The sequence below is a fragment of the Felis catus genome, chromosome B3, assembly GCF_018350175.1.
Source record: "Felis catus isolate Fca126 chromosome B3, F.catus_Fca126_mat1.0, whole genome shotgun sequence".
In the NCBI taxonomy this organism is placed as follows: Eukaryota; Metazoa; Chordata; class Mammalia; order Carnivora; family Felidae; genus Felis; species Felis catus.
The window spans coordinates 39,963,947-39,984,352 of record NC_058373.1 but is presented as its reverse complement, the minus strand read 5'-3'; the positions used below and the strand labels follow the sequence as shown (position 1 = coordinate 39,984,352).

Genomic DNA, 20,406 nt, shown 5'->3' with positions numbered 1-20,406 from the left:
ATAGAAAATTTGAGATTATTACTTCCCTTATAAATATAAGTATGCAATTTTTGTGACAGACCAATAAACCATAGCAATAAAGAGCTGATTTTAACTTTTAGATTTGGTCTAGCTTGACAATACACTTTACCGGATATATCCTGGTTCCTTTTTCCCTTCTACTACTTCTTTATCAACCTCCACACATACGATATCAGAATTAGGAACTTCAAACATTGGTTCTAGTAACAGCTTTTCCTAAAGAGATAAAAAGTGATAAATTACATGGAAAACTGAGGTTACACAGATAATACTTATATTCCATAGACCACCAATCAAATTCATTAACTCAACAAATATTACTGAATCCCTATTATGCACCAGGAACTGAATGTTGAAAAAATATCACTGTAAAAGCTTTCACATTCTTCATATTAAAGCAGCTGCTGACTAAATTCAGAGATAATTCATTTTATAAGGGAAAGCTATTTATCTGTAGTTCTGCCTATTTAGGTCACCACGCACATATAAAAAGACTATACTTCTGGATTCAGATGTTCCTCAGCATTCCTGGCGTTACCAAAGAAGTCAACTGGTAATCCTTACTATGAAAATGATTTAATCCTAAACCATGTCTATCAAACTTTTCAATTTTGAACTATGACTTCAAATAACCACTTGTTTTAAGGGTTGCAGTAGATTTAAGGAAAATACAGTAGATCTTTAAAAAAGTATATAAGGTTTCTTTCTTTCTTTTTTTGAGATCGAGAGAGAGAGAGACAGAGAGGGAGAGAGAGAGCAGGGCAGGGGCAGAGGGAATCCCAAGTAGGCAACGCACTGTCCGCACACAGCCCGATGCAGGGCTCGAACCCACAAACCATGAGATGATTACCTGAGCCAAAGTCGGATGCTTAACCGACTAAGCCACCCAGGTGTCCCCACAAAATTTCTTTAAAAATGTTAACTATATCACCTACTCTTCTAGTTTGCATGTTTATAAATCTGTCCTTAATCAGTAACACCTGAAGTCCAGGCCTTCATTAGAGAATATAATCTCAGACTGTCTGTGATACATGTGTAGCTCCAATAAAAAAGTCCTATTGAGATGAGAGAAGTAATTATTAGCAGTGAAATTCTTAAAATAATAAAGTGGATGATGGCAGAAAATAGGCTGGATCACTAGAATTTGTAACAAAATAAAAAATAGTTGCTATCATATGACAGAATTTAGGGGTAAAATATCATGATATCTGCAATTTAATTTCAAATAAATAAACAGAAAAGAATGAGGATTTCAGTGGGTCTGAGAAGGTACTCTGGGGAATTTAGTCAAAAGGCCGGAGTAAAATTTTCTAAATTCTCCTTCCTAGATTTTCTCTATTTCATTAATGGTACTATATGTGCATCCTTTATTGCAAATGCTTTAAAGTTCCTTTTTATAATAACAAAAAATATAATCTACTGAGACAAAAAAAAAAAACAACCCATAAGAAACAACATCAGGCCAATTCTCTGGATATGCTTCCAAAGAAGTAACATGGAGGCTTAATATTTGCAAAACCCAGACCAAGAAATAATCTCGTTTTGTATAATAATGCCAACTTACCATTATGGACCGAAGGCCTCGTGCACCTGTTTTTCGTTCTAGTGCCAATCTGGCAATAGCTTTCAAAGCATCCTCAGTAACATTCAGTTCACACTACAAATACATAAGAAATCAGAACTTAGATAATAGTTGATGATATTTTCCTAAGATAGCTATAGAGCATTTGATCTATTAACTATTACTACCTACCATCATTCCTAGTCTTTGTAGAACAAAAAGGGACTAGTGCCCTAACTTTACAGATAAAGACTGACCCTATCCCTTTTCAGACTAAAGCATTTTTTGACTATCACTTTCTTCTTAGAAAATACTGTACTCCTCATTCATTTTATAAAATGTTACTAACCACCCTCTCATCCTACAGAACACAAAGGCAAAACTTTAGACAAGTCTGTCTAAATTATCACAAATTTCAAAACAGAGTTCAAATTACTGATACTAAATTTATTAACATACCCAAAAAACATAAATCAAAATCCTTTTGGAACATCAGACTTCACAAAATTTTGGTATTAAACAAATTCTGGTTACTAATTTCTACTTCCAGAAAATGCAATATTTAAGCAAGGCAATTCTCTCTCATAGTGCCTTAGAACATCACCTTCAAGCACTTGTTTCTCTCAATTAACCTGTGAGAAGGCAATAGTATTCTGAATCACAAATTTGTCATTAGTCTTTGAAGATGTTTTCTTGATTAACATGGACTTTCTAGGACTTTATTCAACATTTATTGGACGCCTATGTGTCTACATATTAGAGACTGAATGATGAATTACCATTTTTGCCATCAAGGAACTTAAGTTCTACTGGGTGGTGACAAATAAGCAAACTAGCATTTATAGCACAGCATATGCAAATGGTGCTAAGGGAGCACCAGTGTGGGAGCGTTAAAATGAGGCAAGGGGACCACTGAAGGATTTAAGGAGAGGACTAAAATAACTAGCGTTGTATTTATTCATTCACTAGATATTTATTAAGAATATCTATTTGCTGGGCACTATGTTCAATAATATAAAAATGATGCATTCTGGAAGTAAAAACAGGAAGATAATGATATTTTGGTGGTGGTGGTCAGAAATAGACTTGAGACAGGGAGGCCAATTAGGAGCCAAATGCATAGGTCAATGTAAAGAATGATAAAGGAGCTTGACATGAGGTAATGGCAGTGGAATGAAGAGAAAGAAACTGATATTTAAAGACCCTAAATTCATAAAACCCAAAACATAAGCTATGTGATCAGAATTGTGGGGATGTGGGATTGGATGTCTGGTTACACAGAAGTAGATGTGGAAGGTGATAGAACTTTAGACAAAAGTATATAAAAATATACACAGTATGTTGTAAAAAAAAGCATTTAGAATTTTAAGGCTGAAAGGACAATCCTGTGTGTATGGCTTGAGGGGTAGGGGGTAGGCTACTGGTATAAATTCTCTCTCTATATATGTATACTTAGGCTTCAAGCTTCATTAACAATTTTAATTAAGAAAAAAAAAGCCAACTCCTAAATGTTTAATGTAACACGCTGCCTTTCCCAATACTTAGATCCACATTTAGTGAGGTATAGAAATACCAGGTATAGGCTGGTATTCTGGATAAGGAGGACTGCTTTTGCTTTTTGTTGAGCTAATTTATGCAGAGTTCCAACAGCAAAAACCCATAAATTAACTAAGTATGAAAAATAAAAATCTAACCTTATCCATGCTGAATAAGGCCTGGTACTGAGGAATAACAGCATTACGTGGCTCAGTTAGTATTTGTACAAGTGTTTTCTCATCCAGGCTATGCAAAGGAACTACCACAGGCAACCGTCCCACAAACTCAGGAATCATGCCAAATTCAATGAGATCTCTGGCTTCAACATGACGTAATAATCGATCTTTTTCTTCAATGTCTTGGTGAGTATTTGATTCTCCACTTCGATTGGCAAGGTCTGCAGCAGCTGCAGCCCTTCTGCCTTTTCCCAAATTAGATGGCGTTCCAAATCCAAGATACTGCCAAGAAAAGACAGGTATTATAAATAGTAGAATGAAATTGCATTGTACTAAGTACTCTGCATATATTTCTCACATGACCTTTGTAATAGAAGAAAGTTCTATTATCATTCACATTTTATAAGTAAAGAAAATGAGCTTGGAGAGGTTAAGTACCTTGACCAAGCTCTCCTTGCGGTAAGTGGTAAATCCAGGATTTGAACTCAGGCCTATCTGTCTTCAGAATTGAGAACTAAACCACCATTTAACAACCAACTCTCAAAGAATGAATTCTAGGGGCGCCTGGTGGCTCAGGTGATTAAGCGTTCGACTTCTGCTCAGGTCATGATCTCGCAGTTCATGAGTTTGAGCCCCGTGTCGGGCTCTGTGATGACAGCTCAGAGCCTGGAGCCTGCTTTGGATTGTCTCCCTCTCTCTCTCTCTCTCTGTTCCTCCCGTTTGCTTGCACTCTCTCTCTCTCTCTCTTCCCCCCCACCCCCGCCCCCTCCCTGCTGCTTATATGCTCTCCCTAAAAAATAAAAGATTAAGGGATGCCTGGGTGGCTTAAGCATCTGACTTCAGCTCAGGTCATGATCTCACGGTTCATGAGTTTGAGCCTCAGGTCGGGCTCTCTGCTGGCAGCTCAGAGCCTGGAGCCTGATTCAGATTCTGTGTCTCCCTCTCTCTCTGCCCCTCCCCTGCTCACTCTCTGTCTCTCTCTCAAAAATTAATAAATGTAAAAAAATTTTAATTAAAAAGTAATAAAATGTGTAAGAACTATAAAAACGGAGATAGTAATTACTTTGTAACCAAAGTTAATTTTGTAATAGCGTAAACAAGTAGTAGTAGTGACTAAGGAACAAGCAGCCTTATGAGGAAATTATGCACAAGTGTCTTAAGTCACTGCTAAGCATTCTATTAAAATCATGATCTGAGGTGGCAGCATACATCAACCTATGAGAATAACTCTGATTTTATAAAAAACATATAAGAATGACATCAAACAAGAATACTACTTTGCTGCAAAAAGCTGGGTATCGGGGTACCTCGCTGGCTCAGTTGGTGGAGCATGTGACTTGATCTCAGACTGTGAGTTCAAACCCCACACTGGCTATAGTGATTACTTATAAAAATAAAATCTAAAAACAAAAACAAAAAACACCCATTGTTTAAAAAAAAAAAAAAAGCTGGGTATCTAAGGTGTATGAATCTTGCTTCAGTCAGTATAAAAGAACTATACTCCAGGCAACCGTCAGAATGTTTTGACATTTTGGTATTTCATACGGCTTTTGTCAGAAGTATAAGAGAAGCACATGGTCAGCCTAAGTTAAAAATCTATTCCTTGGGGCTCCTGAGTGGCTCAGTCAGTTAAGTGTCCGACTGACTCTTGGTTTCACCTCAGGTCGTGATCTCACTGTTTGTGAGTTTGAGCCCTACACTGGGCTCTGCCCTGGCAGTGTGGAGCCTGCTTGGGATTCTCTCTTGTTCCTTCTTTCTGCGCCTCCCTCAGTCACTCGCTCTTTCAAAATAAATAAACTTAAAAAAAAAAAAAATCCACTCCTCTGACTTTCCACATGGACAGTAGTGTATCAGAAAAAAGAAAACAAAACACCTTCCATTCAATACTATATATATATGTAAGTTTTATTATATATAAACATATATAAAAATACATACACACATTTATTTTATGTTATGTTTTGTAAATTATATATATAATATATAATTTATAATTTATATAAATATATATTTTAATATATATTAAATTTATTTAATATTAAGTATTAATTTTAACTTATTAAATAAATATTAAATACATTAAATTATATTAAATTTAATATATTAAATATTAATATTTATAATTTACATAATATAAATATATATTATATAATATATATAATTTACAAAACATTATAAAACACTGGAAATACAAACCTGAAGACAGCCATTATCCTAAAGGGGCTTATTCAGAGTGAGAACACATGAAGGCATTAAAAGTATCACAGAACTGTACAGGACTGTAGCAGTGGAAGTAGGAAAAGAGGCACATAGCAGGGAGGGAGGGTAGAAGATGATCAAGAAAGCCTTCACAGATAAATTGCCTGACCAGTTTATCAGACTTGATAACAGACTGATCATCTGCTATCAAGATCATCCTAACAGACTGAGTCTTAAAAGATGAACATATATTTGCCAACTTGATTGAGGCAGGGGAAGGCATGAGCAAAGGCAAGAGGAATAAAAGTTAGGAATGCAAGCAGTCTGATATGGTTGGAATATAGGTGCAGTATTTAATATTGTACCCCTGGCTTTCAGTAAAAGTTGATAAAAATAGCCACATGGATGTATTTAATCCTCTGTAAAATCACTACTGATGACTGTCTTACATCTCTCTCTTTTTCATAAAGATCTATGTGACAAACTCTTTTTTCCCCCCCCCACACCCCCGAGCTCAACACCTGAGCTGAGATCAAGAGTTGGAAACTCAACTGAGTGAGCCCCTCAGGCACCCTGACAAACTCGTTTTCAATCTCGGTCTCTCCTGAAGACCTCATACACTTCCTCTTTCAGATAATAAGAACTAGAGCCCAGGATGTCTCCCTAGTTTTTGTTAAGAAGTTCAAATGACCTACAACCTAAACCTTCCTTCTACATGTTTCTGATCTCTTTTTGGACATTACTTTTAACTGTTCTTTTCTACATGTTCCAAGTTTCAAATTCTTTTTGGAATAGCTAATTATAATTAAGTATCAGAACATGTTCTTTGTTTTTTTAAAGTACACTCTACACCCAACATGGAGCATAAACTCACGTCTCGAAGATCAAAAGTCTCATGCTCTAGTGACTGAGCCAGACAGGCACCCCCAGAATTTTAAATATAAAGTTATTTCCCTCCCTCTTTCTCTCTCATGTACACACAATGAAATGATTTCTTCCAATTTGTCAGTCTAAGCAGAATTTCAAAAGCAAAAACAAATTAACATGAAAAATTAAAGTCTAACCTTATTCATGTTGAATAAGGCCTGATACTGAGGAATAACAGCATTACATGGTTCGGTTAGTATCGTACGTGAGTTTTTTCTTATCTAGGCTATCCAAGAACCACCACAGGCAACCATCCCATCAGCAGCATTATTTTTTTTACTGCTACTAAACTACTACTTACACTAGTGGGTACAAAGCCAAGGAGACTTAAAGCAAGCAATGTAGCACAGTTGATCTATGATACATTCATTTAGGTAGAACATTATGTTATATAAAAGAAATCATTTGTGGTTACCGATTATGTAAAACACAAAAACATGGAAAATACTGGTGTGTTTTGGGCTGCTTGACACTATGTTGACATTACATTTTATTGTAATCAATCAACAAATAGTTACTAGGCATGTACCTTGCAGATATGAAGAAGTGCTCCATCCTAATAACCCTTCAGAAAAACTTACCTTTTCATTTTTCCTCCTGCTGATGATTCTGTCTAAGCCATTGAAAGCACCAGATGCAACAAACAGGATGTTTGTTGTATCAACTTGTACTGTTTCTCCACGTAACTTGCGGGAATTCTTTTCTGGAACATTAACTATCGTGCCTTCTAGTAGTTTTAATAACCCCTAAATAAAGAATAAATGATTTATAACATCATTGTGTAAGTGTATTATTTATTGTACTTTAGATAATGAGATTCAAAGGGGAAAATAATGTGGTTATGGTCAATGAGCATAATTAAAGAAAACTCCCACATTGCTACAACTAACATGAAAATCAAACGCACTATCACACTAACAATTCGTAAATTTATTTGGAATAGTTACAGACTCCTGATGCACTCAGGAAATAGTCAACTTAAAAAGCTGCTTTTGATGGTAAAGATAGAATTCTGACCTAAATACAGGATTATGACTCTGTAAGATGGTAGGCAACCATGGTAGGAACACTGAAAATTTGAAAATAGTTGATTTGTCTTTCATAGAAATTAAAATTCTTTTCTACTCCTAGTATTAAACTTTGAGACTACCTATATTTTGGGAGGCTTTTATAAAAAAATTATCTAGCACATTTTATAAGTGTGACCTTTTTGTCTTGGTCAAAATAAAAATGAAAGCAATTTTCCTTACCCTACAGTTTGTCATAATTAGTTACCAATAAGAAGTCAAGTTGCAAATAGATCATTAAGACTTCACTTATGACTCTCCATGAAATGAAACACTATTTTATCTATTTTATCCTACTGTCAAGTGAAAAGAATAAGATACATGTACATACTTCATTTATGTCTAATTAGAACCAGAACTTTCAAGAGTCATCTAGAAATGTTTAACTGGGCCTCTAAATAAAACCAACAAAAATCAAATGTCATTTTTTTCTATTCTTTAAAATAATTTTAATTTCCTAAGAAAGGTAATTTGGTACTTAAAATCACCAACAGCTTTCTGAACTACTTTAAAATGGTATGTGGAGTTTGGGGTGGAAGAAATAAACAAAACAGAATCTAATTGAATGCGAAACCAAACGTACAATATTTGGGAGGTTGATGTATTCCCTTCCTTTTAGTGGGCTTGAACAAAATATTCAACTGCTTACTTGCTGAACGCCTTCTCCACCTACATCCCGTAACTGATGAATGCCTGGCACACTGCCAATCTTATCTACTTCATCCAGAAAGACAATTCCTATAATTTAAGGAGGATTCTATTTATAATATGAAAATGATATACACAAGATAACCTCAGTTTTAAAAGACTAAGTAGCTAGAGAGCAAATATATACAAAGCTTAATTTTATAAAAATACACTGCCTGATCTCCCATTCATCATTGTGTAAATGTTTTATAATTTATTTCGTAGAGCATCACTAGGGTATGATAACAATTCTGACATTATTTATCTACCCCACTAATGTTTTCAGGTTCTTTATTCTACGAGGCTGAGATAAAGGTATAGTCTTGAAGCAGGAGGTATATACAGTGCTGGTACTAGCAAAACTTTTTACTCTTTCCCACCTATACTCTTGTCTTAAAGGAATTTGGACAAGAACTTGTCAAGCTCTTCATGTAAATAAGGACAGATGATAGATGGGGAAAGGAGAAATGCAGCATCTAGGACATCCTATAGGTCAACAAGCTAATCTGTTTCTAGATTCATCCTACACTCTTTTGCCCTTGTCCTTGTCCTCCTAACCCACCCCAGGATCAGGAGTCTAGAGGGAAGTCAGAACAGGAAAAATAATGATAGCATTAAGGATCTAATGGAATAATAATCTGGCCTGTTTTCACCCTAGTAGCCATCTTATGACAATAAGGCAAAAGCAAACTTTGTGGCCCTTAGAATGCTAGAAAATGTTTAACATAGCTACCTTTATACAATTACAAAGTTTTATTCCTCAACTCAAAACAAGAATTATAGGATCTCTTAATGCTTTCCCAATAGTCTACATCTGGGGATAGACAAACTATATTGAAAACATACCTTGCTGTGCTTTTTCTACATTATAATTGGCATCTTGGAGCAGTTTGGCAATCACAGATTCAATGTCTTCGCCTACATATCCAGCTTGAGTCAAAGTTGTACAGTCACAGATAGCAAAAGGAACATCAAGGCATTTAGCTAGAGTTTGTGCCAGCAGAGTTTTACCTACAAATAGAAATAGCAACTAAAAGTTTACAAAAAATATGTTGATATTCAATTTCTCTACAAAAATGTAAAATGTATTAAATCTAAATAGTATATAATAAAAAATTACTTATACATCTTTTCTCTACTATTGTCCAGATTTAATGGTATGTTATTTTTATTACTCCTATTAAGATGTTAGGGATTGGACTAAAGGGCATTGCCAATTCCTCAAATTCAGCCTGAAGTCTATGCACAGATACTGATAATGTATCCAAAGGACTGGCCCTTAGATTTCTTTCCAAGAGCCAGAATCCCCCAATCATAAGACACAGCTTGCAGAATCATTTATATTCTTTTTTGTTTTTTTAATGAGTAATTTTTTCAGGAAGTTATTTACCTGACCCAGTTGGTCCAAGCAGCAAAATATTACTCTTTTCAAGTTTTATGTCATCATGGGAAGAATCCAATACTTCACCTCCTCGTTTTTCCTGAGGTATTTGTTGATTTACCTGTTGCTGCATTGATGCTCCTAGAGCATTACCATGTGGACTAATTCCAGCAATCTGAAGCAATTCTGAAAGAATGACAAAGAAATTATTAGAGCTTCATTTGATCTTACTTGAAAAAATACCCAATAAAACCCTAAATCTAAGACCAATCACATATTTAGAAAAACAAATATTCTGATATTTTGTCTTACCTAAAAAGGAAGAAAACCTCAAATTATCTAGTCACAAATGTAAAACATATGATTATTCAGGGAACCTTAAGTAAAATAAATGGATTCTTTTTACCCTCCTTATTTATGTAAATCCCTTTAACTTAAGGGAAGGCAGTGTAAAGGAAGGAGAACAGTGCTGACAATCACAAAGCTTTAGCTTTGGTCTTTCCATTGTGTCTAAAAAGATCTGTGATCCTGGGCTAGTCATATAAACTTTGTGTTTCTGTTTCCTAACCTAGAAAATGGCAATAATACCTGCCCTATCAATTTCAAACACATGGTTGGAAGGTATAAGAATAAAATGCAATTCATTTGGAGGCACTTTAAAAGACAAATATATATAGATTTTTTCATTACAAATGAAGGACTATAGAAAAAGCAAGACACAGTGAACACAGTAAGACAACCAAGATTAAAACAGAGAAATAGGGAACCTGGGTTCTAGTCCTTTTCTATCACTGTGTGGCTGTAGGTCCATGGCAAATCACTTAACTTTACTGGGCCTGCTTCCTTACCTATTAAATGAAATTATCAAGATATATGACTTTTATAGTCTCTTTCACATCTAAAAAATGATTCTGTGAGTCTACCAGAGGAACCAAATACAGTAAGACTCACTATCCCTGGTTCTATCTGAATTTTGATTTTATAGGATCTTGAATGGATCTTTCCAGTCCCTTTATAAGACACACAATGCTTAACTAAATGGGAATGGTATTGTGGTGAACTATCAGTTTATCAATTGGGTGCCTAAAAACAGAACAACTTTGTTCTTACTCTCTGGGCTGAAGGAAAGAATTCCAATAGTCTTTTCAGTTATCCAGATTTGTAAATATCCATACTGCTCCTCATCATCAGCATTTGAGGAATCTGTGCTCATATCCTACTTGTTTATATTTTCTGGATTTGTTTTTAGGTTGTTTCTAATAAATGGATTAAGAATATCAGTACTTTCCAATGCATTACTGTTTTAATCAAACCAATATATAGATGTTCAGTTAACATAACTATTATTATGGTCCTATTCCATCTGGCTGGCACTTTCAAATTATCTTAGGGTCACACTTAAAGTAAATGGTTATCCTGGGGCACCTGGGTGGCTCAGTTGGTTAAGCGTCCAACTTCAGCTCAGGTCATGATCTCATGGTTCGTGAGTTTGAGCCCCACATTGGGCTCTCTGCTGTCAGCACAGACAGCTTCAGATCCTTGGTCTCCCTCTCTCTCTCTGCCCCTCCCCCACTCACACTCTCCCTGTCTCAAAAATAAATAAACATTAAAAAAAAAAGTAAATGCTTATTCTAATCATCAAAAATAGGCATTCAAGGGGCGCCTGAGTGGCTCAGTCAGTTACGCATCTGAGTCTTGATTTCAGCTCAGGTCACGATCTCATGGTTCGTGAATTCAAGCCCCACACCTGACTCTGCACTAACAGCATAGAGCCGGCTTGGGATTCTGTCTACTTCTCTCTCCGCCCTTCCCTCGCCTGTTCTCTATATCTTCCTCAAAATAAATAAAGATACAGTTTAAAAAAATAGGCTTTCAATAAACATTTTAAATTGTGCTACATTTGATGGTTATTAGCGAATAATTCACAATGCTGTGCCTCATTATAATCCATATCAGGATAAAAAATGCTGTCTCTTACATGAGTTTAGTTAGTTAGCTAGTTGTCCCTAGTAAAAGAAAATTTCTTTTTTTATTTCAGCAAAATCTAGTTAGGAATTGTCACCATATAGGAAGAGGCTTTTGCTCGAGTGTAGGTTGGCCCAATGGGGTAAAAATTATTAGGTGAACAAAAATTTGAACAGAAGTGCAAGAAGCATATTAACTACAGTAGAGTCACAGAGTAAATGTGTTTAAGTTTTAAAAAAAAATATTTATTTTGAGAGAGACAGTGGGAGCAGGAGAGGGGCAGAGAGAGAAGGAGAGAGAGAATCCCAAGCAGACTCTGTGCGGTCAGTGCACAGAGCCTGACATGGGGCTTTCGAAACTGTGAAATCATGACCTGAGCTGAAATCAAGCCACCCAGGCACTTCAGGATAAATGTATTTGGCTTACACATGATTTAAGTTAAATTTAAAAGAGAGGAATAATTTAAATAGTACATGATGTTTGTCATTCCATTTCATGAAATTATGCTCCAGAGTAAACTTGAAATAACTCTCCTTTCATTTAGTTTGTTTTTCTGCATCTCTCTCAATGCATGAAGCAGCTTTCTACAATCAGTGAGCAGACTAGTGTATGGTTAGTTGCATGGAGTTCATTAGCCATATGGCCCTGGGCAAATTCCTTAAAATTTCCGTAGTTCACTTTTCTTATCTATAAAATGGAGGTGAAAATAATAGTTTCTGTCTCATAGGTGTTAGGAAGATTAAATCAGTTAAAATATGTAAAACACTTAGAACTGTACGTGGCAGAGTTTTATAAATGTTATAAAAGAATTTGCTATCAGTATTGCTAGTTTCCTAGTGTTTAAGTTACTTGTATAACATAGCCCTTAATGCAAGCCAACTGTTTCATCTGGTGCTCAACTTAAGAAAAACATTATGTCCCAATGATGGAGACAAAATCTATCAGTCTTATTGAGAGTAGTATATCTGACATGTGATTTCCAAAAATAACTTTAAAGAATATTTTGATTATGTGTCATTTTAGGTCTAATGTCCTAACTTTAGAACCTATAACCCCACATATAACAAGTGGAAACTATACATGAAAATAAATTCTATTTAAGTTTTCAAAATATTACTTTCCAAGTCAATCTGTCATTATAATTATGAATTGCTTTTACCTAGGTTCTTAGATGGTGTTGTTAACATTTAAATTTCATTAAATCACTACATTTCTTTCAAAATGTTCATTATAGACTTTCCTTTACTAATTTAATTCATACTAGCTTCACAAGTTATCTGCCCAAATTTATGAATATAGCACTGACAGCATATTTGATTATATTTTTGGTTTAGAAAATAAAAATTATACATGGACTTAAAGTTTATTATTTAGATCTTACATTCTTATATATAATCTAATTCTACTGCATTGTATTTAATCTTACCATGCATGATATACTTATTATTTCCATACAATTTAAGAATAACTAGAAATAGTACAATTTTATTACATGCACTAGATCTCATGCCAGAATTGGTAAACTAGTTATATTCTCACGGCTCATCCAGTATATATAGTATACTTCAAACAGTAGATACATAATATAGCTTGGTTCAAAGGCAAATATAAAAGTACCAAACTTATAGGTAAAATGTGTTCATAGTGGCTTATCTGTTTTATTTTGTTATTTTAATTACTGAAACAAAATGCAACGTGAATTTTTAAAATATTTTATTTACTTAAGCAATCACTCCATCCAATATGGGGCTCGAACTCATGACCCCGAGACCAAGAGTCGCATGCTCCTCCAACTGAGCCAGCTAGGTGCCTCTCTTTTTGTGAGCCTTTACCATCTGTGCAGCACTACATATCCACATCCAAAAAAATACGTGCAAGACAACAGAATGGCCACTATCCTTAGAATATCAGGTCCTTCCACACCCTCCATCAGACTATCTGATGCTTACAGGGACAATTCAGGGCTGGAAACACTGAGTTGGGGCTTAGTCATAATTTGCAAGGCTATACCAAGTTTCATAAACACCAAAAATAGAAAGTGTGGTTTCTGGCAAAGGGAATCTGGAAGATAATCTGTCTCCCCCAAAATTTCTGTCACACATAAGCAGGCCAACTCTGCTTGTATGGGGGGGAAAAAGATATAAAATAGCAAGCTACAGATTTTAAAAAACACAACTCCTGTTAATATGCATATAGGTATATATTTATAGAGAAGAACTATATATAATATTTTTTATTTCTCTAACATTATACTTTAAGAAATATCACAACAGAAAAGATAAAAATTGAATATGTGAAGTAACCCAACATATATAAAGTACACATGCTAGCTATGAAAAACTGTTCCAAAGTTATATATACCATGTATGATAAGCATGTTTAGATAATATACAGTATCTTTCTTGGTAATACACAAGCTAATATATATCTACCATCACTACTGCTGACATCCTTCACTGAGATAAATCTCAAAAGGAAGAATGATTACAGAGGAGGACCTGAGGAGAGGTCACTTACTTGTAAATCTGTACTCATCCTCCCGTCTTCTTATTTCTAATTCTAAGAAAGAGGATAAAATGACAACATGAAAATGTATATTTGTTTAGTTTGGAGGAACAAATGAGGGATCTCTCCCTTCTTGCCCTCTTCTAAATATACATAAAGAATGTGTTCATCAATGCTTTGTAGCTTTTCACATTATGAAAAAATCTATATGTTACATCCTGTCTATATTAAAAACATTAAAAACCCAAACATGTTAACGATGGCTGTCCAGTTGCTAATATCCACATTTGTCAAGTACTAACTTGGTATTTAAGAAAACAGAAGCAATAATTTAAATCTTCAACAAAAGTTTAAACTGCTCATATCATAAATACCGTATAACCATCTGTTTTCCCTATACTTCGAATACCTTAACTACTGATTTGCTGACTGAAAGAACCAGAAAAAATCGTTTTGTGTCATGACTAGATAATGCTATTTGGACTTTATAAAAATGAAGGCTCCGGGTCTTCCATTAGTTATTATGACTTATACTTTCTAAAAATAAAGTAACTGATACTACCACATAACTATTTACAGTAAATTCAACAAGTGAACAAGTTGTCTTCAATGAGCCAGTAAGTTATATATTTAATAGCTACCAAAAGTAATCAAAGGATATTATATAGTTTTTTAAATATAAGTATTTAGTAGAACTCCCTCAAATTGTAAAATGATGACTAAAAGAATGTAAAACGGTATATTATAGGCCTAAATAAGAAATCAGGGCTCCCTGGCCAATTAAAAACAAAAAAAAACTTTAAAAAACTTGCATTTTACTCTATTCATAGTTTTTTAAATAATATCATCCTATTAATATAACACACATTATTGTCTACAGTAAATTTAAATTATATAGTATATCAGTAATATTAGAATCTATCATTAATAGGCATTATACAAATTTGCCCTTAATCTTACATATACTCTGTAGCTGGGGTCTAAACAGGAAAGAATGCTGGATATGTTGTGTGACAGTGATCATCTATCTTCAGACATCTCTGACTGAGGCACATGATCTGGTAATAGGGAACCAATTGTGGTGAAGTCTATAATTCAAAGATTATGTCTCAATCTCTACTCCAGTTACTTTCAAACATTTTTCACTGAGACCCTTGATAAGAAATACATTTCACTCTGTGACTCAGAACCCATGAACATATAACTGAAAACAAAGTTTTATGAAATACTAAAAGAATTTTAGGACAAAAGCAAGGAGTTGCAAATAAAGATTACCTCTAAGTATGTACACTCTATTTTAGTCAGTTATCAAAACACTAACCTCTAGGTGTTAATGATGTCTGCTTCTCAACCTCTGCTTGCTGTCTCAGATTAGCTGGGATATTGTTATATATTCTCTTATAATGATTGTACACAGCAACTGAAAGCACCTTCTTAGCAAATGATTGGCCAACAACATACTTGTCGAGGTAGTTATAAATCTGAAAAATGATTGGTTATGAATAATTTACTATGAGCTATCATAAAAAAAAGCACATACACACATTAAGAAGTTATACAGTGAGTGGGGCGCCTGGGTGGCGCAGTCGGTTAAGCGTCCGACTTCAGCCAGGTCATGATCTCGCGGTCTGTGAGTTCGAGCCCCGCGTCAGGCTCTGGGCTGATGGCTCAGAGCCTGGAGCCTGTTTCCGATTCTGTGTCTCCTTCTCTCTCTGCCCCTCCCCCATTCATGCTCTGTCTCTCTCTGTCTCAAAAATAAATAAATGTTAAAAAAAAAAAATTAAAAAAAAAAAAAAAAGAAGTTATACAGTGAGCATATTTGCTCACAGTTTTAAATTTCAACAAAGACCCATCAAAAACAAAATGCCAAGGGTATGATACTTATGCAGCAATGATTCAGAAGCCCCAAACCTATGTGGACAAAAATACAATTCATTTGTTCTTTAGCTTAACAAAGTATCACTGTACTCATATAATGCTCTGCTGGTTTCTGTTCTATATATAATGTCATTAATCCTAATTTTTAAAAGTTGATTATTAAAGTCGCTTGGAATACCTACATATGCCACCAGGAGTTTAAAGATATCATCATTAATGTAAATCATTAAAATAAATCCTTTATTTATTTATTTATTTATTTATTTATTTTATTTATTTATTTTGAAAGAGAGAGAGAGAGAGAGAGAGAGAGAGAGAGAGTGTGTGTGTGTGTGTGTGTGTGTGAGCAGGGGAAGGGCAGAGAGGAAGGGAGACAGAGAATCCCAAACAGGCTCCGCACTGTCAGCGCAGAGCCTGAGGTGGAGCTCAATTCCATGAACCCATGAGATCATGACCTGAGCTGAAATCAAAAGCCAGGCGCTTAACCAACTGAGCCACTCAGGTGCCCCAAAATAAATCCTTTCTATACCTCCCTCAATCACATGAATGATATTCTTCAGAAAGATAACATATTATGAATCTACTCTTTTAAAAACTAGGCATTATATAATTAAAGCCATTACCAGCAGCTGTATGTTCGAATATTCACAGATATTTAGGTTTTTTCTCAGACATTAACTTTAAAGCTGCTCATTTATCTACATGGTAATCTAAAAAACCTTATTCTTAGAAACTAAAGCTCTGTTTGAGACTTGGATATTGCTAACAGCATGGAACCTGGGGTAAATTCCTTCACCTTTTAGTAAACAGAAATTAACTGTTAGGGTGCCTGGCTGGCTCAGCTGGTTAAGTGTCCAACTTCAGCTCAGGTCATGATCTCCCGTTAGTAAGTTCGAGCCCCGCATCAGGCTCTCTGCTGTCAGCATGGAGCCCACTTCAGATCCTCTCTCCCTCCCCTGCTTGCTCTTTCTCTCAAAAAATAAACTTAAAAAAAAAAAAAATTAACTGTTAATATTCACTAACTCCTGAAAATAGTTAAGTTACCTATTTTCTAGAACTTTAACTCTAATGTCTAAAGTCTAGACAACCTAATGGAGTATACAAAGGTCAATAGCTATATTTACCATTACACTATATTTACATGATAAATTGTTTAGTTGTTGACCATATGCTTTTTATTATGTTTTTTTAAAATCTTCTTGATTTCTGGGGCTCCTGGGTGGTTCAGTCAGTTAAGCATCTGACTCTTGGTTTCAGCTCAGGTCATGATCTCGCTGTTCAAGACTTCAAGCCCTGTGCACTGTTAGTGCAGAGCCTGCTTGGGGATTCTCTATCCCTCTATATCTGCCCCTCCCTAGCTCTGTTTCTCTCTCTCTCTAAACAAATAAACTTAAAAAAATCTTGATTCCTCACAAATTACACCTATGAATTATTAAATCTGCCACAGCACAATGGAAATAAATGGACTGGTGTCTTAATAGCATAAGAAAGCTACAATGAAGCAGGGGGTGAGAAATAATCTAAGTGTGCAAACATTTGAGACATGCAGAACAGAGGGCACATAGCCCCAGGGCCGGGCTCCCTGTTCTCAGAAAGAACAGACCAAGTACCCAATGTAGCTGGTAATACATTCTGCCATGTTTCATATGGCCAGATCACAGTCTGTCTGAGACTCCTGGAAGGAGCCCACACCACAAAAGCCACAGTGCTATATAGGACAGCCCTGATACACTAGTTGTGAGAAAATTTTGCTTCCATTGTTACACTGAGGCTGTTTTACCAGACAATAGACTAATTTATGGGGAGAAATTGCAGCCTGGTGTTAATAAGGGGCCCCAACTAAGAAAAAGAAATCCATAGCTGCTCAATTTTATGGATATTATTTTTTTATTTTTCTAAGTAGGCTTCATGCCCAGTGCAGAGCCCAATGCAGAGCTTGAACTCATGACCCTGAGATCAAGACTTCAGCTGAGATCTAGAGTGGGATGCTTAACCAACTGAGCCATCCAGACACCCCAGGGTATCATTTTAGATTAATTTAGTATGAACACCATTTTAACAATCATCCAACTCTATTTCATTGCTACTGAATGCAGTAATCATAACATGGGAAAACAGCATTGGGACTCCATACATAAATTCCAAGTACCAAATATCAATAAAAATTTAGCCACATATAGTCTATATTAAGAACTTAATACTTGTTTAGGTACTAGCATTAAGATCCAATGTCAACTGGGAGAGGGGAGCAATGAAATGTTTTCAAGACAAAGTGCTTATAGGACTGAGCTAAGACCTATACCTTCTTGGGGGGAGGAGGTGGTTTCTGTTGGAAAGCCAGTTTTACAGCTTCTGCTGCTGATTCAGGTTCTTTAATTATGCTTTTCTTGGAGTCTGCTTCAGATAGCACAACAAAAAAATGATGACATTTTTCACACTTCACAAAGCGGGTGGATGCTGTAAAAGGAAAGGTCAGCAGAGAAAAATAAATAATTCAAATAGCATTTAACATTAAAAACTCACTGTAAATGAAAACTATACACTTGACAAAAAGTAGGTCTGTAGTTCCTTCACTAGACACAACAAACAACCTAGTTTACATCTAAGATAGATGATACAGATAAATGAGTTCATTAAACCACATTTTGTTCATTTCCACTAGGTTCTTTCATTTTGTGATATACTTCATTAAGAGAAAAGATTGGCTGACATTCTTTCAACTTCCCATTCATTAAATTTAATTTTAAAAACAACCACTATAAAAATATTAATCACTTATTTTATTGAAATACTTGAATGAAAAACTGTGAAAAAAAAGTAAAGCACAAGTAAATTATTCTATTTTTTCAACATTTCCTTATGAAAAACTTCAAATATACACAGAAGTTAAAAGAGAGAAATCAGGAGTGCCTGGGTGGTTCAGTCAGTTAAGCATCCAACTTTGGCTCAGGTCATGATCTCGCAGTTTGTGAGTTCGAGCCCCAAGTCGGGCTCTGTGCTGACAGCTCAGAGCCTGGAACCCGCTTTGGATTCTGTCTCCCTCCCTCTCTCTGCCCACCCCCTTGTGCTCTCTCTCTCTCATAAATAAATATTAAAAAAATAATAATAAAAGAAATCAACTCCAATCACCCAGAAAAAGGGGGAAAGAAAGTATATTCTTTAGGTTCCTTTCAAACCTATGAGCATTTTTATTTTTTTTTTTAAATTTTTTTTCAACGTTTTTTATTATTTATCTTTGGGACAGAGAGAGACAGAGCATGAACGGGGGAGGGGCAGAGAGAGAGAGGGAGACACAGAATCGGAAAGAGGCTCCAGGCTCCAAGCCATCAGCCCAGAGCCTGACGCGGGGCTCGAACTCACGGACCGCGAGATCGTGACCTGGCTGAAGTCGGACGCTTAACCGACTGCACCACCGAAGCGCCCCCCTATGAGCATTTTTAAAACCATGATTTGGTAAACATAAAATTGTTTCGTGCCTTCCTAATTTTTATCTTTAACAACTCCACTAGTTCTTATTTCTTTAGCCTAAAAACCACTAAGAAACTAACAAAATAACATTCTCACTCATATTAACTTATAGATAATCATACAGCTTTTGAAAACAATAAAATAACAATTAAAAATGAGGGTAAAAAAAGTGTCTCAATTCCAATGCATCAGCTATAGAATAACCTATGTTAAACCAAAGTGGATTTTTTTATCTCCTTTTAAAACACAGCTGTCGGATATATGTATATGGACATAAACTCTTAACCTTCTCTAAGCCTACCCCTACTAATGGTAAAGGTACCTTGGAAAGCAGCAGAGAAGAGACTCTCACACAGATTACTAACAGATACAGAACAAAAGATACACAGGAATTAGTTACAGGTTGGTAGGTCTGGGTAATACATTTTTGTATTAACCTTTGTGTAATCTAACTAGAAAAACTGCAAAGAAGAATATTTAAATCTATGAGAATCTCTCTTATGGGAATAGTGTAACTACCTATTCATAGATTACAAGAAAAACTGTACTGGTAAGCACACCTAAATCTCACAAAATAATCTATATTAAAAAAACCCCAGACAATTCCATATTTCAAAAATAAATCTAATTATTAATTCAATCTAATGCTTATTTGTCTATTCTTAAACACAAGGCCAATCAAAAATACGTCTGGATAAACTCTAGCAGCAAATTTTAAACTAGAAAAGAGATCATCCATGTTTTCTTTGTATTAATCACCTATAAATGCTTACCTCAAGAAAAAGACCAAACTATTCCAAGTACCTTTGGTTTACACAAGCCCCAATACATTATCACCATTCCCCACCATTGGGAAAGATAGTCAATGGCCTTTACTCTAAAATGAAGCTTCATCTTACAATTGTTACTGATGGTAAACAGGGCAAGGATTAAAGGGCAGAGAATCCTCTGATCTAGTTCAGGCTGTTTGACAGGAAAATCTGGCCTGAGAACATAAGAACAAAATATTTCTCTAAAGAAATTAGGTCAAAGGGA

At 35.2% G+C, this 20,406-nt stretch overlaps 1 protein-coding gene across 2 annotated transcripts in view; it reads right to left on the bottom strand.

Moving 5' to 3' along the window:
* The window catches only part of CLPX (caseinolytic mitochondrial matrix peptidase chaperone subunit X), a 40,651-nt gene that overhangs the window by 3,379 nt on the left and 16,866 nt on the right, over positions 1-20,406 (bottom strand). For both annotated transcript variants that reach the window (XM_003987034.6, XM_019832224.3), the window contains exons 4-13: positions 18,206-18,360; positions 15,347-15,506; positions 14,038-14,079; positions 9,565-9,741; positions 9,021-9,185; positions 8,137-8,225; positions 7,002-7,166; positions 3,277-3,576; positions 1,586-1,678; positions 131-237 (exon numbers count right to left, since the gene is read on the bottom strand). In XM_003987034.6, coding sequence (XP_003987083.1) covers positions 131-237; positions 1,586-1,678; positions 3,277-3,576; positions 7,002-7,166; positions 8,137-8,225; positions 9,021-9,185; positions 9,565-9,741; positions 14,038-14,079; positions 15,347-15,506; positions 18,206-18,360 — 1,453 coding nt within the window. The remainder of the gene's footprint in view (positions 1-130; positions 238-1,585; positions 1,679-3,276; positions 3,577-7,001; positions 7,167-8,136; positions 8,226-9,020; positions 9,186-9,564; positions 9,742-14,037; positions 14,080-15,346; positions 15,507-18,205; positions 18,361-20,406) is intronic.